We start from the raw sequence: 12,881 nt of genomic DNA, 5'->3' as shown, positions 1-12,881 counted from the left end.
TGCTCAAGGTCTCATCCAACCTCCATGGATTGAGCGTCCACAGCTTCTTTGAGCAGTGTGTTCCAATGCCTCACCACCCTCTGACTAAAGAATTCCTCATCTAATCTGAGCCTTCACTCTCGTAGTTTAAAGCCTGTTGCCCCTTGTCCTATCACTACATTCCCCAACTTTCCTGTAGGCCCTCTTTAATGGACATATGGAAGTCCACTATAAGGTCTCCCTGGCACCTTCTCTTTTCTGGGCTGAACAAACCCAGCTCCCTCAACCTCAATCCATAGGAGTGGTGCTCCAGCCCTCAGATCATTCTTGTGGCCTCCTCTGGACCCGCTCCAACAGCTCCAAATCCTTCTTGTTCTGGGAGCCCATGAGCTTAACACAGCACCACAGGTGGAGTCTCATGAGAGTGGAGTAGAGGGGCAGAATCACCTCCCTGACCTGCTGGCCATGCTGTTTTAACATAGCCCAGGATGAGGCTGGCTTTCTGGGCTGCAAGTGCACATTGCCAGCTCATGCTGAGCTTTTTATCCATGAATACTCCCAAGTCCTTCTCCTCAAGGCTTCTCTAAATCCACCTTCTGCTCAGCCTGTTTTTGTGCATAGCATCACCCTGACATAGGTGGGGGACCTTGCATTTGTCCTTGTTGAACTTCATGAGGCTTGCATGGCTCCATCTGTCAAGATCCCTCTGGATGGCATCCCTTCCCTTCGTAGTGTCAGCTGCACAGCTTGGCTTAGTGCTGTTCACAAACTTTCTGAGGATGCTCTCAATACTACTGTCCACATCACCAATGAAAATAATAAATACAGAACTGAGGGACACCACTCGTTGCTGGTTTCCACCTGGCTGTTGAGCTACTTGCATCTTTTCACGTGGCCATTCAGCCAATTCCACTCAACAGTCCACCAGCCAAATTCCTCCCTCTCCAGTCGAAAGACAAAAGGATGTTGTGTGAGATTGTGTCAAAGCACTTCCAGATGGCCAGGTAGATGATGTCTGTTGCTATTCCCTTCTCTGCCAATGCCTTCACTCTGTTGTAGAAAACTTCATGTAGGATTGCTTTAATTTGCAAAGCAGGTGTTCTTGGAGTAGTAATGTGACTTCATTAGAGAAATATGTGAAATTTATAGCAGTATTGAAATATATCTATATTCTTTAGAAGGCACCAGATCTAATTCTGTACTTAATACAAGTGTAGTGGACTTTTGAAATAGCTGTAGGACTGAATGAAAATACTTGTTTGCTTTTTGTGAAATATTGTATGAACGCATGGGAGATAACAGTATCCCTCTTTCATGCCTTAGCTGAAGTGAGTCAGAGCAAATCAAACAAAGCAAAGAACAGCTGGGTGAGCAATGTTAACAAAGAAGCCTTTGTGCCACCAGAACTACATGGCATTGTGGAACACCAAGAAGAAGAAGAACTGAAATCTAGTTCAAGGTAAGTGGTCTGCTCAGTCACAGTTAACACAAGTATGCCAGTACTGGTTAAAAATGTGAGATGTAAGTACCCTTCAAGTGCTCTCTTATTTCAGGGATCATAAAATATCTCCTTGGAATGGCCCAAGGAATCAACTTGTATGAGAGGCTGGCAATTCATCGTTATGCACTGTTAATTGATCCGCATTTGACTGCGGCTATGTTTGGTTTGCAGCTACAAGGGAGAAAAATGCCAGTGGTGCGTGGGATGGTCTCACAGTCATTCTTGTGTCAGCACTTTGTTTGGCTCCGGGAAGTGAGACCAGGACTTTCTGGTTAGAATAGCAGGCCATGATCTGTAAGGTCCCCTTATAATATTGGGACAGTAACTCTGCCTCTCTTCATTCAATCACTCAGTGAGACGAAGCTATTGATTCAGACTGAATTTTAAACTTGGATCATACAAAAAATTTGAGATTAGGAAATTGCTTTAGGACAGATTTTCCACGTTTTCGGTGTACTTGAGACTTCTCAGGCTTTTTTAAGAGTACCAAATATACTCCTTGTGGGAAAGAACCAGAAAGTTTGGATATTTGAGGGGGAAAAAAATGTGATTCTACCAAGAAAAAGAAATCACTCTGGAAGGGAGAGGCTTCGATTAAGAGCTGGATGTTAACAGTCAGCTTGGGTATGACTGAATGGCTACAGTTGTTGCAGGAAAGCTGGATTAAAAGTGTTTTTTTAAACTAAGGAGGATTTTTTTTTTAATTCAGTTGCTCTAGCTCAAGTCTGTAAACATCCCAAGCTGCTCCATTTTGCTTTGAAACATTCTGAATTGACTTCTGATAGAGAGAACTGTCTTTTCTCTAAAATACCTACATGTAGTAATTCATTTGCTGTGTTGAAAAGCTTTCAAAAAGGCTGCAGTTGAAAAGAACAGTGACCTCCTAGCTGCGGCGACAGCAAGTGGAAATGAATGTGTATGAACAGCCAGATTCTCAAAATCACTGAAGAAACAAGAACTAGGTTGTAACAAACTATTGTTTATGCTTTCAGTGAACAGAGTGAGGTAAAACCAGACTTCCTTTTATGATGACTCTTACTTCTGATTGTGCCATTGATTGGTTCTGCAAGCTTTCATCTCCTTGTCTGTCTTCTATGTCCTTCTCTGTACGTCATCTATTTTTTCTTTGCAGCAAAGCTTGTCTCCTACTGTGCACTTGTACAGTATCTAGTAGCAGTTCCATCTTTCGCTTTCGTGGTCTGCAAAATGGGTACAAACATTCACGATGAATGATACCAAAGACTGATGTAAGTCTTAACAACTCTGGCTTGCTTTACTGTTCTTTCTTAGACTTTACATTTTGTTATCGGTGAACTGGGCGATGTATCCATCCTATCCGTGTCTGATGTTGTACTGAAAGGTCAAACAAACTGCTTTGCCTAAAAAATTCCCCCAAAATGAAGTTGTACAATAACAATGATTAAGTTTCCTTTTCACAAGAAAGAGCTTAGCTCCCCTCCCAAGTTGGCTAATAATACTGAAAGCATTCTTTTTTTTTACTGAATATGGGTTTTTTTATGGGTGGCTTTTATCTTCAGGAGATTTTAGAATTATTTCTTGATGAGCAGCAGAAGACATGCTGCTGTTTAATGCATCTTTTGCAGTATTTTGAATGCCGCCTTCCACATAAGGGAAAGGAGATGATCCTTTAAAGAAGTACAGCTTTATCATGTTTTTCTTACCATTACAGCTCCACAGATCTTTTGACTGATCTAAGAATAATCAACTTAATAAACTACTAAGGCGGTCTCATTAAAAAAGTATCTAGCATAGTGAGATTTAAGAGCATGTAGACAGTGTGTTCGGAATGTGACCAAAGTGATTGTGATCTTTAACTTGAGGTGACTTGATGATTTATTTCAGGTTGCACCCATGTGAAAAATGATAATTATTGTCCAGGCCCCCCTCCTGCCCTTTGCTCCAAATTGTTCCAGCCATCTGCCTGGACACTTTCTTTATGAGCGCTTGTGCACACCAATAGCTGCAGATGTTCCCTATAAAGCAAGCTCTCCCAGTCCAGGATTCATGATACTGTTGGAAGCAGACCTTAGGAAGGAATCTGTAACACGTGGGCTGGGCACTCACACTAGTTTACTTTGCAGAAATACTTGATTAGATGTCTCAGATCATTGGTTACTAAAATGGGAAAAGCTGAAGCAAGCAAATGCAGCAAGATCAAGTGCAATTCATTGCTTATGATTTTGGTCAGGCTTATTTCACTGTAACTGAAGTTAGCCTATACAGTATCACAGGTGGGAAAGTGCAGAAGGTGCCATAAGTTTCTGAAATACTCCTTTCTGTTATCTTGATGCTGGACTGATATGATATGGCTGTATGCCTTCCTGCAATGGCAGCAGCTGATTGAAATCGAGGGAGAAGAACAATCTTGGGAAATCAGTGGTTCTACCTGCTGGGGGGTGGGTGGTGAGAAGGGACATTTGATTCAGTCTGCAGGATAGCAGAGCCACGGGGAATTAATTTCTGTTGACTCATCCTCTTGCAACGCAGTAGTCTCAAGATGGCTGGAAATAAGAGGAGGAAATCAAATACTGTACTGGATCTTGGTATTCCATAAAGTGAGTTAACGGTGTTCAGATACTACATTTGATTCAGGCACTTGGGCTTTTAATACATTTTTAAGTGCTGTTTAAGGGTATATTTGTGGGACTTCTGTTTTTTAGGTTTGTTTTTGGTTTTCTGTGCCCCGTTCTTCCTCTAAGAATGGGGTTCAGGTCATCACTGACTTGTAGACTTTGCTTAAGCTAAACAGCTGCTAACCTCAGGCTTGGGACCAGACCTCTGTTGTTCTGGATCCTGTTCTTAAACCAAAACATTTCTAACTGAATGTGGAGGAAGTTAGTTGAGTTCTGATAGTTCTGTCTGAGCACAGAGGGTTAAATAGAGCCCTCAATTGCTCTTCTGTCAGAATGCTGCTATGTTAGCTGCGGTAGAAATCAGCCCACAACTATTTTCTTAAAATTAGCATGATAATCTTCATTTCCATGCCCTAAATATCAAAATCCTGTAACAAAGCTTTGACCTCCCACCTTTTTTGGGCGGGAGGGCAGGGAGAGAGGTGCATTGTATTCCATATTGCTTTTCTTGCATACCAGAGGCCAGTTGTGTGAAGTGCTTCTGAAAGTATAACCCTGCACAGAATGAGTTTTGATGGCGTGACTCAGACTGTCAATATTACCTCCATACAGCGATACCATCTGTCTAATATGCTGATTCTTGAACAAAGGCAGTGTTAAAGGGACTTAATCTTTCAAATTATGATTTGTAGGTTTACTTCTTCCCTAGGTCAGAAAATATTGAATAGGTGACAAGTTCCTGTCTGGTCCCACCAATGTCTGTATGGAGTTTGGATCTGCGCTGTTTTTCAGCACTGGTTTGTTGACTTGCACTGTTTCAAGTCTGTAGTCTGGCTGAATTTATTATCATGGCTTCATATGCTGTCTTAGGGTAGCCTTGTGAATGCAGCATATCTGGAAACAGTTTGTTCAACTTTCCCATCTGTGTGGGCTGTGCACAAACTCCTCTGTTCAGGCCTTGTGCTGAGAAACTCAGTTACAGGATCTTGATTTTTGTTGTAGTTAACTTCTTCCTATTTTCCCTAGCCTTATACTTTCTTTATAGCAGCACTTTCAGTACATAATGCCAAAATAACACTTTAATTATTCTATGGTAAGTGTGAAGTAGCATTGCATTAAACTGTTAAAACATGTTAAAAATTATCCCCGTCTGTAAGAAAGCAAACAAACAAAAAAAAGTCCTCTAAAAAAAGAAAAAAAAAAAACAAAAAACCCAAAAGCCACCAAAACCCAATAACTTACAGGGAGCTTATGAACAGGAGGGGGACCAACTTCTTCCATGGCCAAATAGTGATAGGAAAAGGGGGAATGGCTTTAAACTAAAAGAGGGGAAATTTAGGTTAGCTGTTAGGAAGAAATTCCGTACTCAGAGTGCAGTGAGGCCCTGTCACTGCTGCCCAGGGAAGCTGTGCATACCCTGTCCCTGGAGGTGCTTAAGGCCAGGTTGGATGGGCCCTGGGCAGCCTGAGCTGGTGGGGGGCAACCAGCCCATGGCAGGGGAGTTGGAACAAGTAGATCTTTAAGGTCCCTTCCAACCCAAGCCATTCTATGGACTTGTAAAACTGAAGGCAGAAGAACATCTAAGTTTCTTACACCCAGAGTACATAAAAGCATTGTCCTGGTTTAAAATAAAGAAAGGGCTGAATCGTGTTTGTCTTGTTGAATAGCAGATGGTCAAGATGAGAGATAAAGTACAGGAGCACACAGGTGCTCATAAAAGCAAGAACCCAAACTCCACCTCAGGAAAACAAAGATTCTTTAAATATGTGATTTCAGATTTATTTTTTTTTTTAAGCAAAGGAGAGAAACTAAGGTGGAATGATATTTTTGAAAAGAAATTAAAAGCTTCAATATTGAGCTCTGTGAGAGTTATACATTTTTTTCTTGTTTAGAAACTGAGATGAATAAAACTAAGGTAATATTTCCTACCTGAAGAGTAGTCCTTTTTCCAATTTTATACTGTTCTTGCACTCATTCCCCAAATTACAAGCATGTAAGTGAGTTAAAGTTAGGATTTTCTATACAGATATACTGAAAGTGGTTATTAAATGAAGACCATATTTAAACCCACATCAAAGTTTCACCTCAAAAAAACAAACAAAATTAAAAAAAAAAAAACAAGTTTTTCATATCTGGGCTAATTAGATTAATTCAGTATGTAAACAAAATTGGAATGTTTTTGGGGAAAAAAATCCTTGCATCCTTTTGCAATCAGTCAATGACTTTTTTTTTTTTTATAGAATATAGGGGAAGTTTTTTAGCTTTAATTTCTTCTGTACCTCTGGGGGGATCTCCTGCTGTCTGTGGCATGTCACATCTTTACTATAGTGGTGAGGGAGTTACCCTGATTTTTCATTCTTGGATGCTTTGCAGAACTCTATTTTGATCAGATTTAACACTTTCCTCTACTTCAGTTTCACTCCTGAAAGTAAAAATACAGGACAAGGATAGATGTGGTAATAATGTTGTTGTGAGAGTGGCTATACTTACATAAAGCTTGCTCAGAAAATTCTAAAAGATGTCAAAAATGTAATTTTTGTACTGCCAAACGGAAGTTGCATTGAATTCTTTAACAGGGAAATAAATTTTTGCAAGGAGATAGAGCAGAAAGAATTATCTCCTTGCTCTGAAAAGAAGTTTTCCTTCTGAATGTGATGAGAACATTGAATAGCAAAACCTTGTGCTGAGGTTTTATTTCAGTATGTACAACTGAATATCAGTTTTTTTTAAAAGGTATAAAGTAATGTCCTGTTTGCTGAAGTTGTTATATGTTGTTTCTTTGCAGTCCTAACCCAGAAACCTCTTTGTTAGACAAACAAGATAGATCTGTGAAGGCAGCAGTATCAACAGTAAAGGTAAGACTGATATTGAACCTAGAAAATGTTGTCTTTTACATCTTCTGTGTTTCTTTGATCGAATGGTAATGATATTTTGAGATTTGAGGAAGAAAGATAATAGGCTGGAACAAAAAGGAGTATTTTTTGTTTGGGGGGAGATGATGGAAGCTGCTAAAAATTTCAGCCCTAAAGTGCTGTGATGAATCAGTGTGTGTCTGTGCTTGATGTTGTTTCCGACTTCTTCATGCACTGAAAATAAGTCTTGCTCTCTTCCAATATCTCTAAAGTACAGAAATAGATTTACTTTTTTTTTTTTTTGCAAGAATTTGGAATTTTCACCTGTCTTTAAATGGTGTCTTATCTCTGCTGTTGGTAACTTCAGGAAGAACAGGATTAGGCTATTGCTGGCATTTCTTATTGTTTTGTGGTTGAGATTTATTAGATTTCTTGTTACGTATCCAATTTAAGAAGTGTGCTTTCGGATGCTGCTGACAGAGTACTGAGGCAGAGGAAATTACTGAACTTTCATTTATTCTGCCAAGATTGTATTGATATAATAACTTGACTCCAATTATAATGTTCCTTCCTTTTTTTAGCAAAGGAGAAATCCATTTAATTCCATTGTATCAAGTGATGACTTGAACAGTGGAGAATCAGAAAGCAGACAAGCCATTCTACCTCAGCTATCAAATACGGGTAAATAATAACGTGACTGAATTTCTTGGTGGTGGATATGGAAATTAATTTTACTTCTGTTGCTTCTTATTGTAGGATAAAACAGGTTTTAATACCTTGACTATTCTACTTCTTGATCAGTTCATTTCAAACACCATATAAAACATGAGTATAGTCAGAAAGCAGTTGTTTCACACATTCCTTTTGCAAATGTTCTCGTCCTGAATCACTAGTAGAGAACGCAGCAATCCCATATTCAAGGAAATTCCTATCATTGTGACCTTCCAGTCATTGCTGCTATTAGCTCAACAGAAGAGTCAAGTCTGTCTTTTTTTCTTGTGTTTCCTTAGTCCAATTTATTTTAGAATCTCACATTTCCTGTAGAATTCCCTGCAAGCAAGTAGATAAGTGATGATTTATCACAATACAAGAATCTGAAATTGTAATTTACAGGCTTATACATTTTAATTACTCTCATGTATCTATTATGAAGCTTGCTAGTAGAGAAGGGAAACGTGCACATATAGAATTTTAAAAAAATCTTTATATCCCTACTGGGAGGCCATTCTTGTTTTTTAATTTGTTCCAGATGAAATTGAATATAACTTTTTTTGTAGACAACTGTTTATCTTCTGAACCTGAAAAGATACTTGTATATTTAAAATCTGCCCCTTCCCTGTAAAGTCTAACCCTTGCAGAAATTGTGCTGATCAAAAATTTAATGCGTTCCCTACCTTTGAAATTATAATTTTTTTCCTATTCTAAGAGCACTAATTAACTAGAAGATTTTCACCTGTTAACATCTCCTGTTATATACAAATAAAATCAACACATGCTGAATTTCCTCCTGTGTTTTGCTGCGTTTTTAATCAATATAATCATTTCATTCTAGATCTGCACTGCATCACACCCCTCTCTTTAAGCAGATGAATTTTGTGTAAATTCATGATTTCTTCTCTGTATACATCTTGCAGAAATTTTGTTACCTTCAAAAGAGAGCCAACCTAAAGCAAACTTACTAAATGATGAAACGGAGACATCTAAGAAACCTTCTGAAGAACCTACTGAGGAATCACAGAAAGGAACAGTTAAGCGTCCTGTCCCCAAAGCTAGAAAATTAGTTCACAAAGTAACTAATTCAGTGCCACAGGGAGAAGACTTTGTTCCCAAACCAGCAAAACGGACCCAGGGGGTTAATGGCATTTGTACACTGCCCAGGGGCATTCTGAAGCGCAGTTCAAGTTCCAGTTCCACTGACTCAGAAGTTCGTGCTAATCAGATGTTGGATGTTCAGAGTAAGAATGGTCTTCCTACCACAACTATTTTAGAAGGAGAAGCTGACAGGAATTCTCTTATGGAAGAAGCAGAAGATTCCGCACAAATTTCACTGGAAAAATTAAAACAAGTGAGGTTTTCTTCTAGCATAGGAAAAGGAGAACCTTTGCAAAGCCCACAGCTACATCATAGAAGAGAAACACGAGCGTCTGATTTGTTAAAATCTAATGAAGTAAAGACCAGTGAAAGTGATGCTAATAGATCAGATTCTCTTGAGAATAAACAAACTTCCACTGTACAGTCTCTGGAAACCTATTCATCAGCTCTACAAGTGAAAACAATAGATAGTTTAGAAGAAGATATGTCAGCATCCTGTCCTCATGGCACTAATAAGTCAGTCTCTCTTGTTAATCAAACACTGCAGACAAAGACCGTTACTCCTAAGAAACTTGAAATTCCAGAGAAGACCTCCACCAATATCCTACCAAAGAACAAAAATGGACAGAATGTTGATCAAACATGTGAAAATAAATCCAATGAGTTCCTGAGCCGTGAATCAGTACCTCTCAAAAACTTTACTGGTAAGAGACTGATAGGAAGGAGGATGAGAATGCAGTAGTACATAGAATCATAGAATGGCTTGGGTTGAAAAAGACACTAATGATCATTGAGTTTCAACCCCCCTGCTGTGTGCAGGGTCACCGACCACTAGACCAGGCTGCCCAGAGCCACGTCCAGTCTGGCCTTGAATGCCTCCAGGGACGGGGCATCCACAACCTCCTTGGGCAACCTGTTCCAGTGCATCACCACCCTCTGAGTGAAAAACTTCCTCCTAACATCTGACCTAAACCTCCCCTGTCTCAGTTTAAAACTATTCCCCCTGTCCTATCACTGTCTACTACTACATAGCTCATATACATTTAAGTTCAAATTGCTAGTGTCTGAAAATTAACAAATAAGAAACATAAACGATAGGAACATGTGATATTTTGTATTGGATTCTAACTCTCTATCGTGTTAAAAATTTTTAGATGATCTTCTGTTGGCATTCTTAATAAATCACTATCAGATCTGAGCCTGGATGGTTAGGCATCTTTACTGTGGATGATGAAGGTGACATAATGGCACTTGGATAAACTTGCTCTATTAAACTTTGGTAGATGTGTCTGGGTGGGAACTGAACAATTCCTGCTTTACTGCTGTTGACTGTCCTTCATAGTAATCCAGTTGTAACATGAGGATTATTCAAGTGACTGAACACAAATATGCCGTTCCTCCCACTCCATTAAAACCTCCCTCTTCATTAGAAGTGTTTCCCTTGGAATATGGATAACCAATCTTACCTTCTACCACCCCAAAAATAATATGGCTAATCTTCCAACAGGAAAAATCATTTTCCAATACAAATTTATCACTCTGTTGTGTGTGGTATGATTATTTCCAAAAACACATGGAGAGAGCTCTTTCATCTGCTAACAGTTTAAACAAACAAGAAATCCTAAAAACAAACACTCCTGCCCCAATAAACAAAACAAAAACCTGAGATTTTCAAGATTTAAACACTTTTGGAGTCTTGTGTGTAATTCCTAACTCTGATAAGCTTGTTTATGTTGTAGATGAACATCTGCTTTCTGCTGAGACAAAAACCCAGGAACTGTCAGATATAAATTCTGCAGGTCTTCAACAAGGTAAGCCTGATCTTGTTGAGGAACAAGATGCTAAAATCATTTTCAAGCCTGAGAAAGATGCTGATGAAATTGTGGAAATGGCTGATGAATCTGTATCAAAAGTCTTAGATTGGTTTGAAAGAAGTTCTGGTACTGAAGATAGGAAACCTGAATCAGCCAGATCCCAAGGCGGGGAACTCAAAGAAGTGAACTTTACAACCAGAACAGTTATTCCCACAGAGCACAGTGGAACTAGCGTGGGTGGAAAAATGCAGGTTAGAGAAGAGTCACCATTTGGAAAGAACAAACAACTGAGTGCTATTTCGCCTACCACGCTTATTTCAGAAGATATACAGCTGATAAAAGAGAGGAGGAGACCTAAGCAGAGTGAAGAGAATGAGGAGCAAAATGAGAAATCCCTAACTGAGCTTGACTATACAAGAATTGAAACAAAAGAATCTGATGAAGAAATCAAGCAACAAAATCAAATAAATGTCTTGAAACATTGTGAACACAAGTTACCAACTCAGAAATGTGTATTGGAAAAGACAATAACAGCAAAAAGAAGAATTAGGGAGATTAGAGCATTTTGGGAAAAGCGTGAAACTATCCCTGGTCAGGGAAAGAAAGAAGTTGGTATCCGTGCTAATACATCACGTGGTGGTGCATTGGAAGGTCTCAAAGAAAGCAACAAAATAAAACCAACTGCACTACACTTACCTTATGGGTTGGATGATCAGAGCAAGGGTACATTAAGTGCTGAATCAAGACGTGCAATCCAGGCTTCAAAAAATGAACATCAAAACTCTTTTGAGTTTGGACCAGGCCACACAGTTAAAAAAACAGAAAGACCACTTCCATATGAGGGTAAATTTAATGAATGTACAAAATTGACAAAAGACAGTAACTTGCAGTCAAGAGTTGATGTCACTTCAGCTTCCCCAGAAATCAAAGATAAAGATGGGAAAGAGGCATTTAAAGGAAAAGTTGCTCCTTTTTCCCAGCAGAAGTCCAGTTTTCAGGCTTTGTCTTTAAAAGAAAAAATTGATGAAAAGTCCAAGAATCAAATTTCAAGTCCTTCACAGTTTCAGAGTCTGAGAAACTTTTGGGATACTGGAATTAAGTTACAAAACAGCATTGATAGGGGAGATGTTTCTTCACCAAATAATACTATCCAGAATAATACTTTTATAACCTATGACAGAAAATCAGAGGAAGATAAGGGCAGACATAATGTGAGCAAACAAGAGTTAAGCCAACAACAAACACAAGCATCTGAGAAAGAAAAACCAGAGCAATTAGATTCTGTGGTATGCAAACTGCCTCTGGGATTTCTTACTTTGAGAGGTATGAATGTGACACACACAAAAAATAAAGACACTGTCCAACCAGTCAAAAAGCCAATCATCTTTCAACCACAGGAAAAGATAGGTCTTCAGAGGCATGAAGGTAAAGAATGTATAGATAAAAATATTGTTTCATCAAAAGAACATCCTCTCAGAGGTTCTCAAAGGTACTCTGAGCAAAACCTGCCCAGAGAAATCATTGCATATCAACCTTCTGAATTAGGTGTAGGGATGAAAACACGTGATACTGTGAATAATACAGCAGAAAATAATGTGGATTTAACTTGCCAGCAAGATACTGGTCAGTCTGAAGATGTCAGTGAGACTATAGAAAAGTCTCTTGCCCCCTCCAAGCTCAATGGCTTGAGTCCAGCTCTAGAAAAGCTGGTAAAGGAGGCCTCTGAAACTCCACCTCTTAAACCAAGACATGCAGACAGTACAGGACAGAGGACTGCTGAGATGCAGGCTAAAAACACCAAGTATGAGCAAGATGAAGAGTCACTGCAAGAAATCAGTGAGACTGTAGAGAAGTCTGTTGCTCCTTCCAAGGCCAGTAGCTTGAGTTCTTCTCTGGAGAAACTCCTGAAGGAAGCTTCTGAAACACCACCTCCTAAACCAAGACGTGTGGACATGACAGTACAGAGGACTGCTGAGATGGAAATTAAAAACATTGCCTGTGAGCATGATGGAGAATCACTGCAAGAAGTCATCGAGACCATAGAGAAATCTGATGCCCCTGCTAAGGTCATTGGCTTAAGTTCAGCTCTAGAAAAACTGCTAAAGGAGGCTTCTGAAATGCCACCTCCTAAACCAAGACATACAGTACAGAGGACTGCTGAGGTGCAAGCTAAAAACACAAAGCATCAGCAAGATGAAGAGTCACTGCGAGAAATCAATGAGACCATACAGAAGTCTGTTGTTCCTTCCAGGGCTAGTAGCTTGAGTTCTTCTCTAGAGAAGCTGCTGAAGGAGGCCTCTGAAACACCACCTCCTAAACCAAGACGTGT

The 12,881-nt window shown here is 39.4% G+C and overlaps 1 protein-coding gene across 8 annotated transcripts in view; it reads left to right on the top strand.

Moving 5' to 3' along the window:
- Positions 1-12,881, top strand: part of SYTL2 (synaptotagmin like 2) — a 53,954-nt gene that overhangs the window by 24,822 nt on the left and 16,251 nt on the right. For 6 of the 8 annotated variants that reach the window (XM_021382582.1, XM_021382565.1, XM_021382574.1 and 3 more), the window contains exons 5-9: positions 1,303-1,438; positions 6,860-6,929; positions 7,508-7,607; positions 8,561-9,442; positions 10,478-12,866. In XM_021382582.1, the coding sequence (XP_021238257.1) occupies positions 1,303-1,438; positions 6,860-6,929; positions 7,508-7,607; positions 8,561-9,442; positions 10,478-12,866 (3,577 nt within the window). The remainder of the gene's footprint in view (positions 1-1,302; positions 1,439-6,859; positions 6,930-7,507; positions 7,608-8,560; positions 9,443-10,477; positions 12,867-12,881) is intronic. The other 2 variants (XM_021382601.1, XM_021382592.1) reach the window with 1 other exon arrangement.

Source organism: Numida meleagris, chromosome 1, assembly GCF_002078875.1.
Source record: "Numida meleagris isolate 19003 breed g44 Domestic line chromosome 1, NumMel1.0, whole genome shotgun sequence".
In the NCBI taxonomy this organism is placed as follows: Eukaryota; Metazoa; Chordata; class Aves; order Galliformes; family Numididae; genus Numida; species Numida meleagris.
Note: the sequence above shows the minus strand (reverse complement) of the source record. Positions and strands in the feature narration are given on the sequence as shown.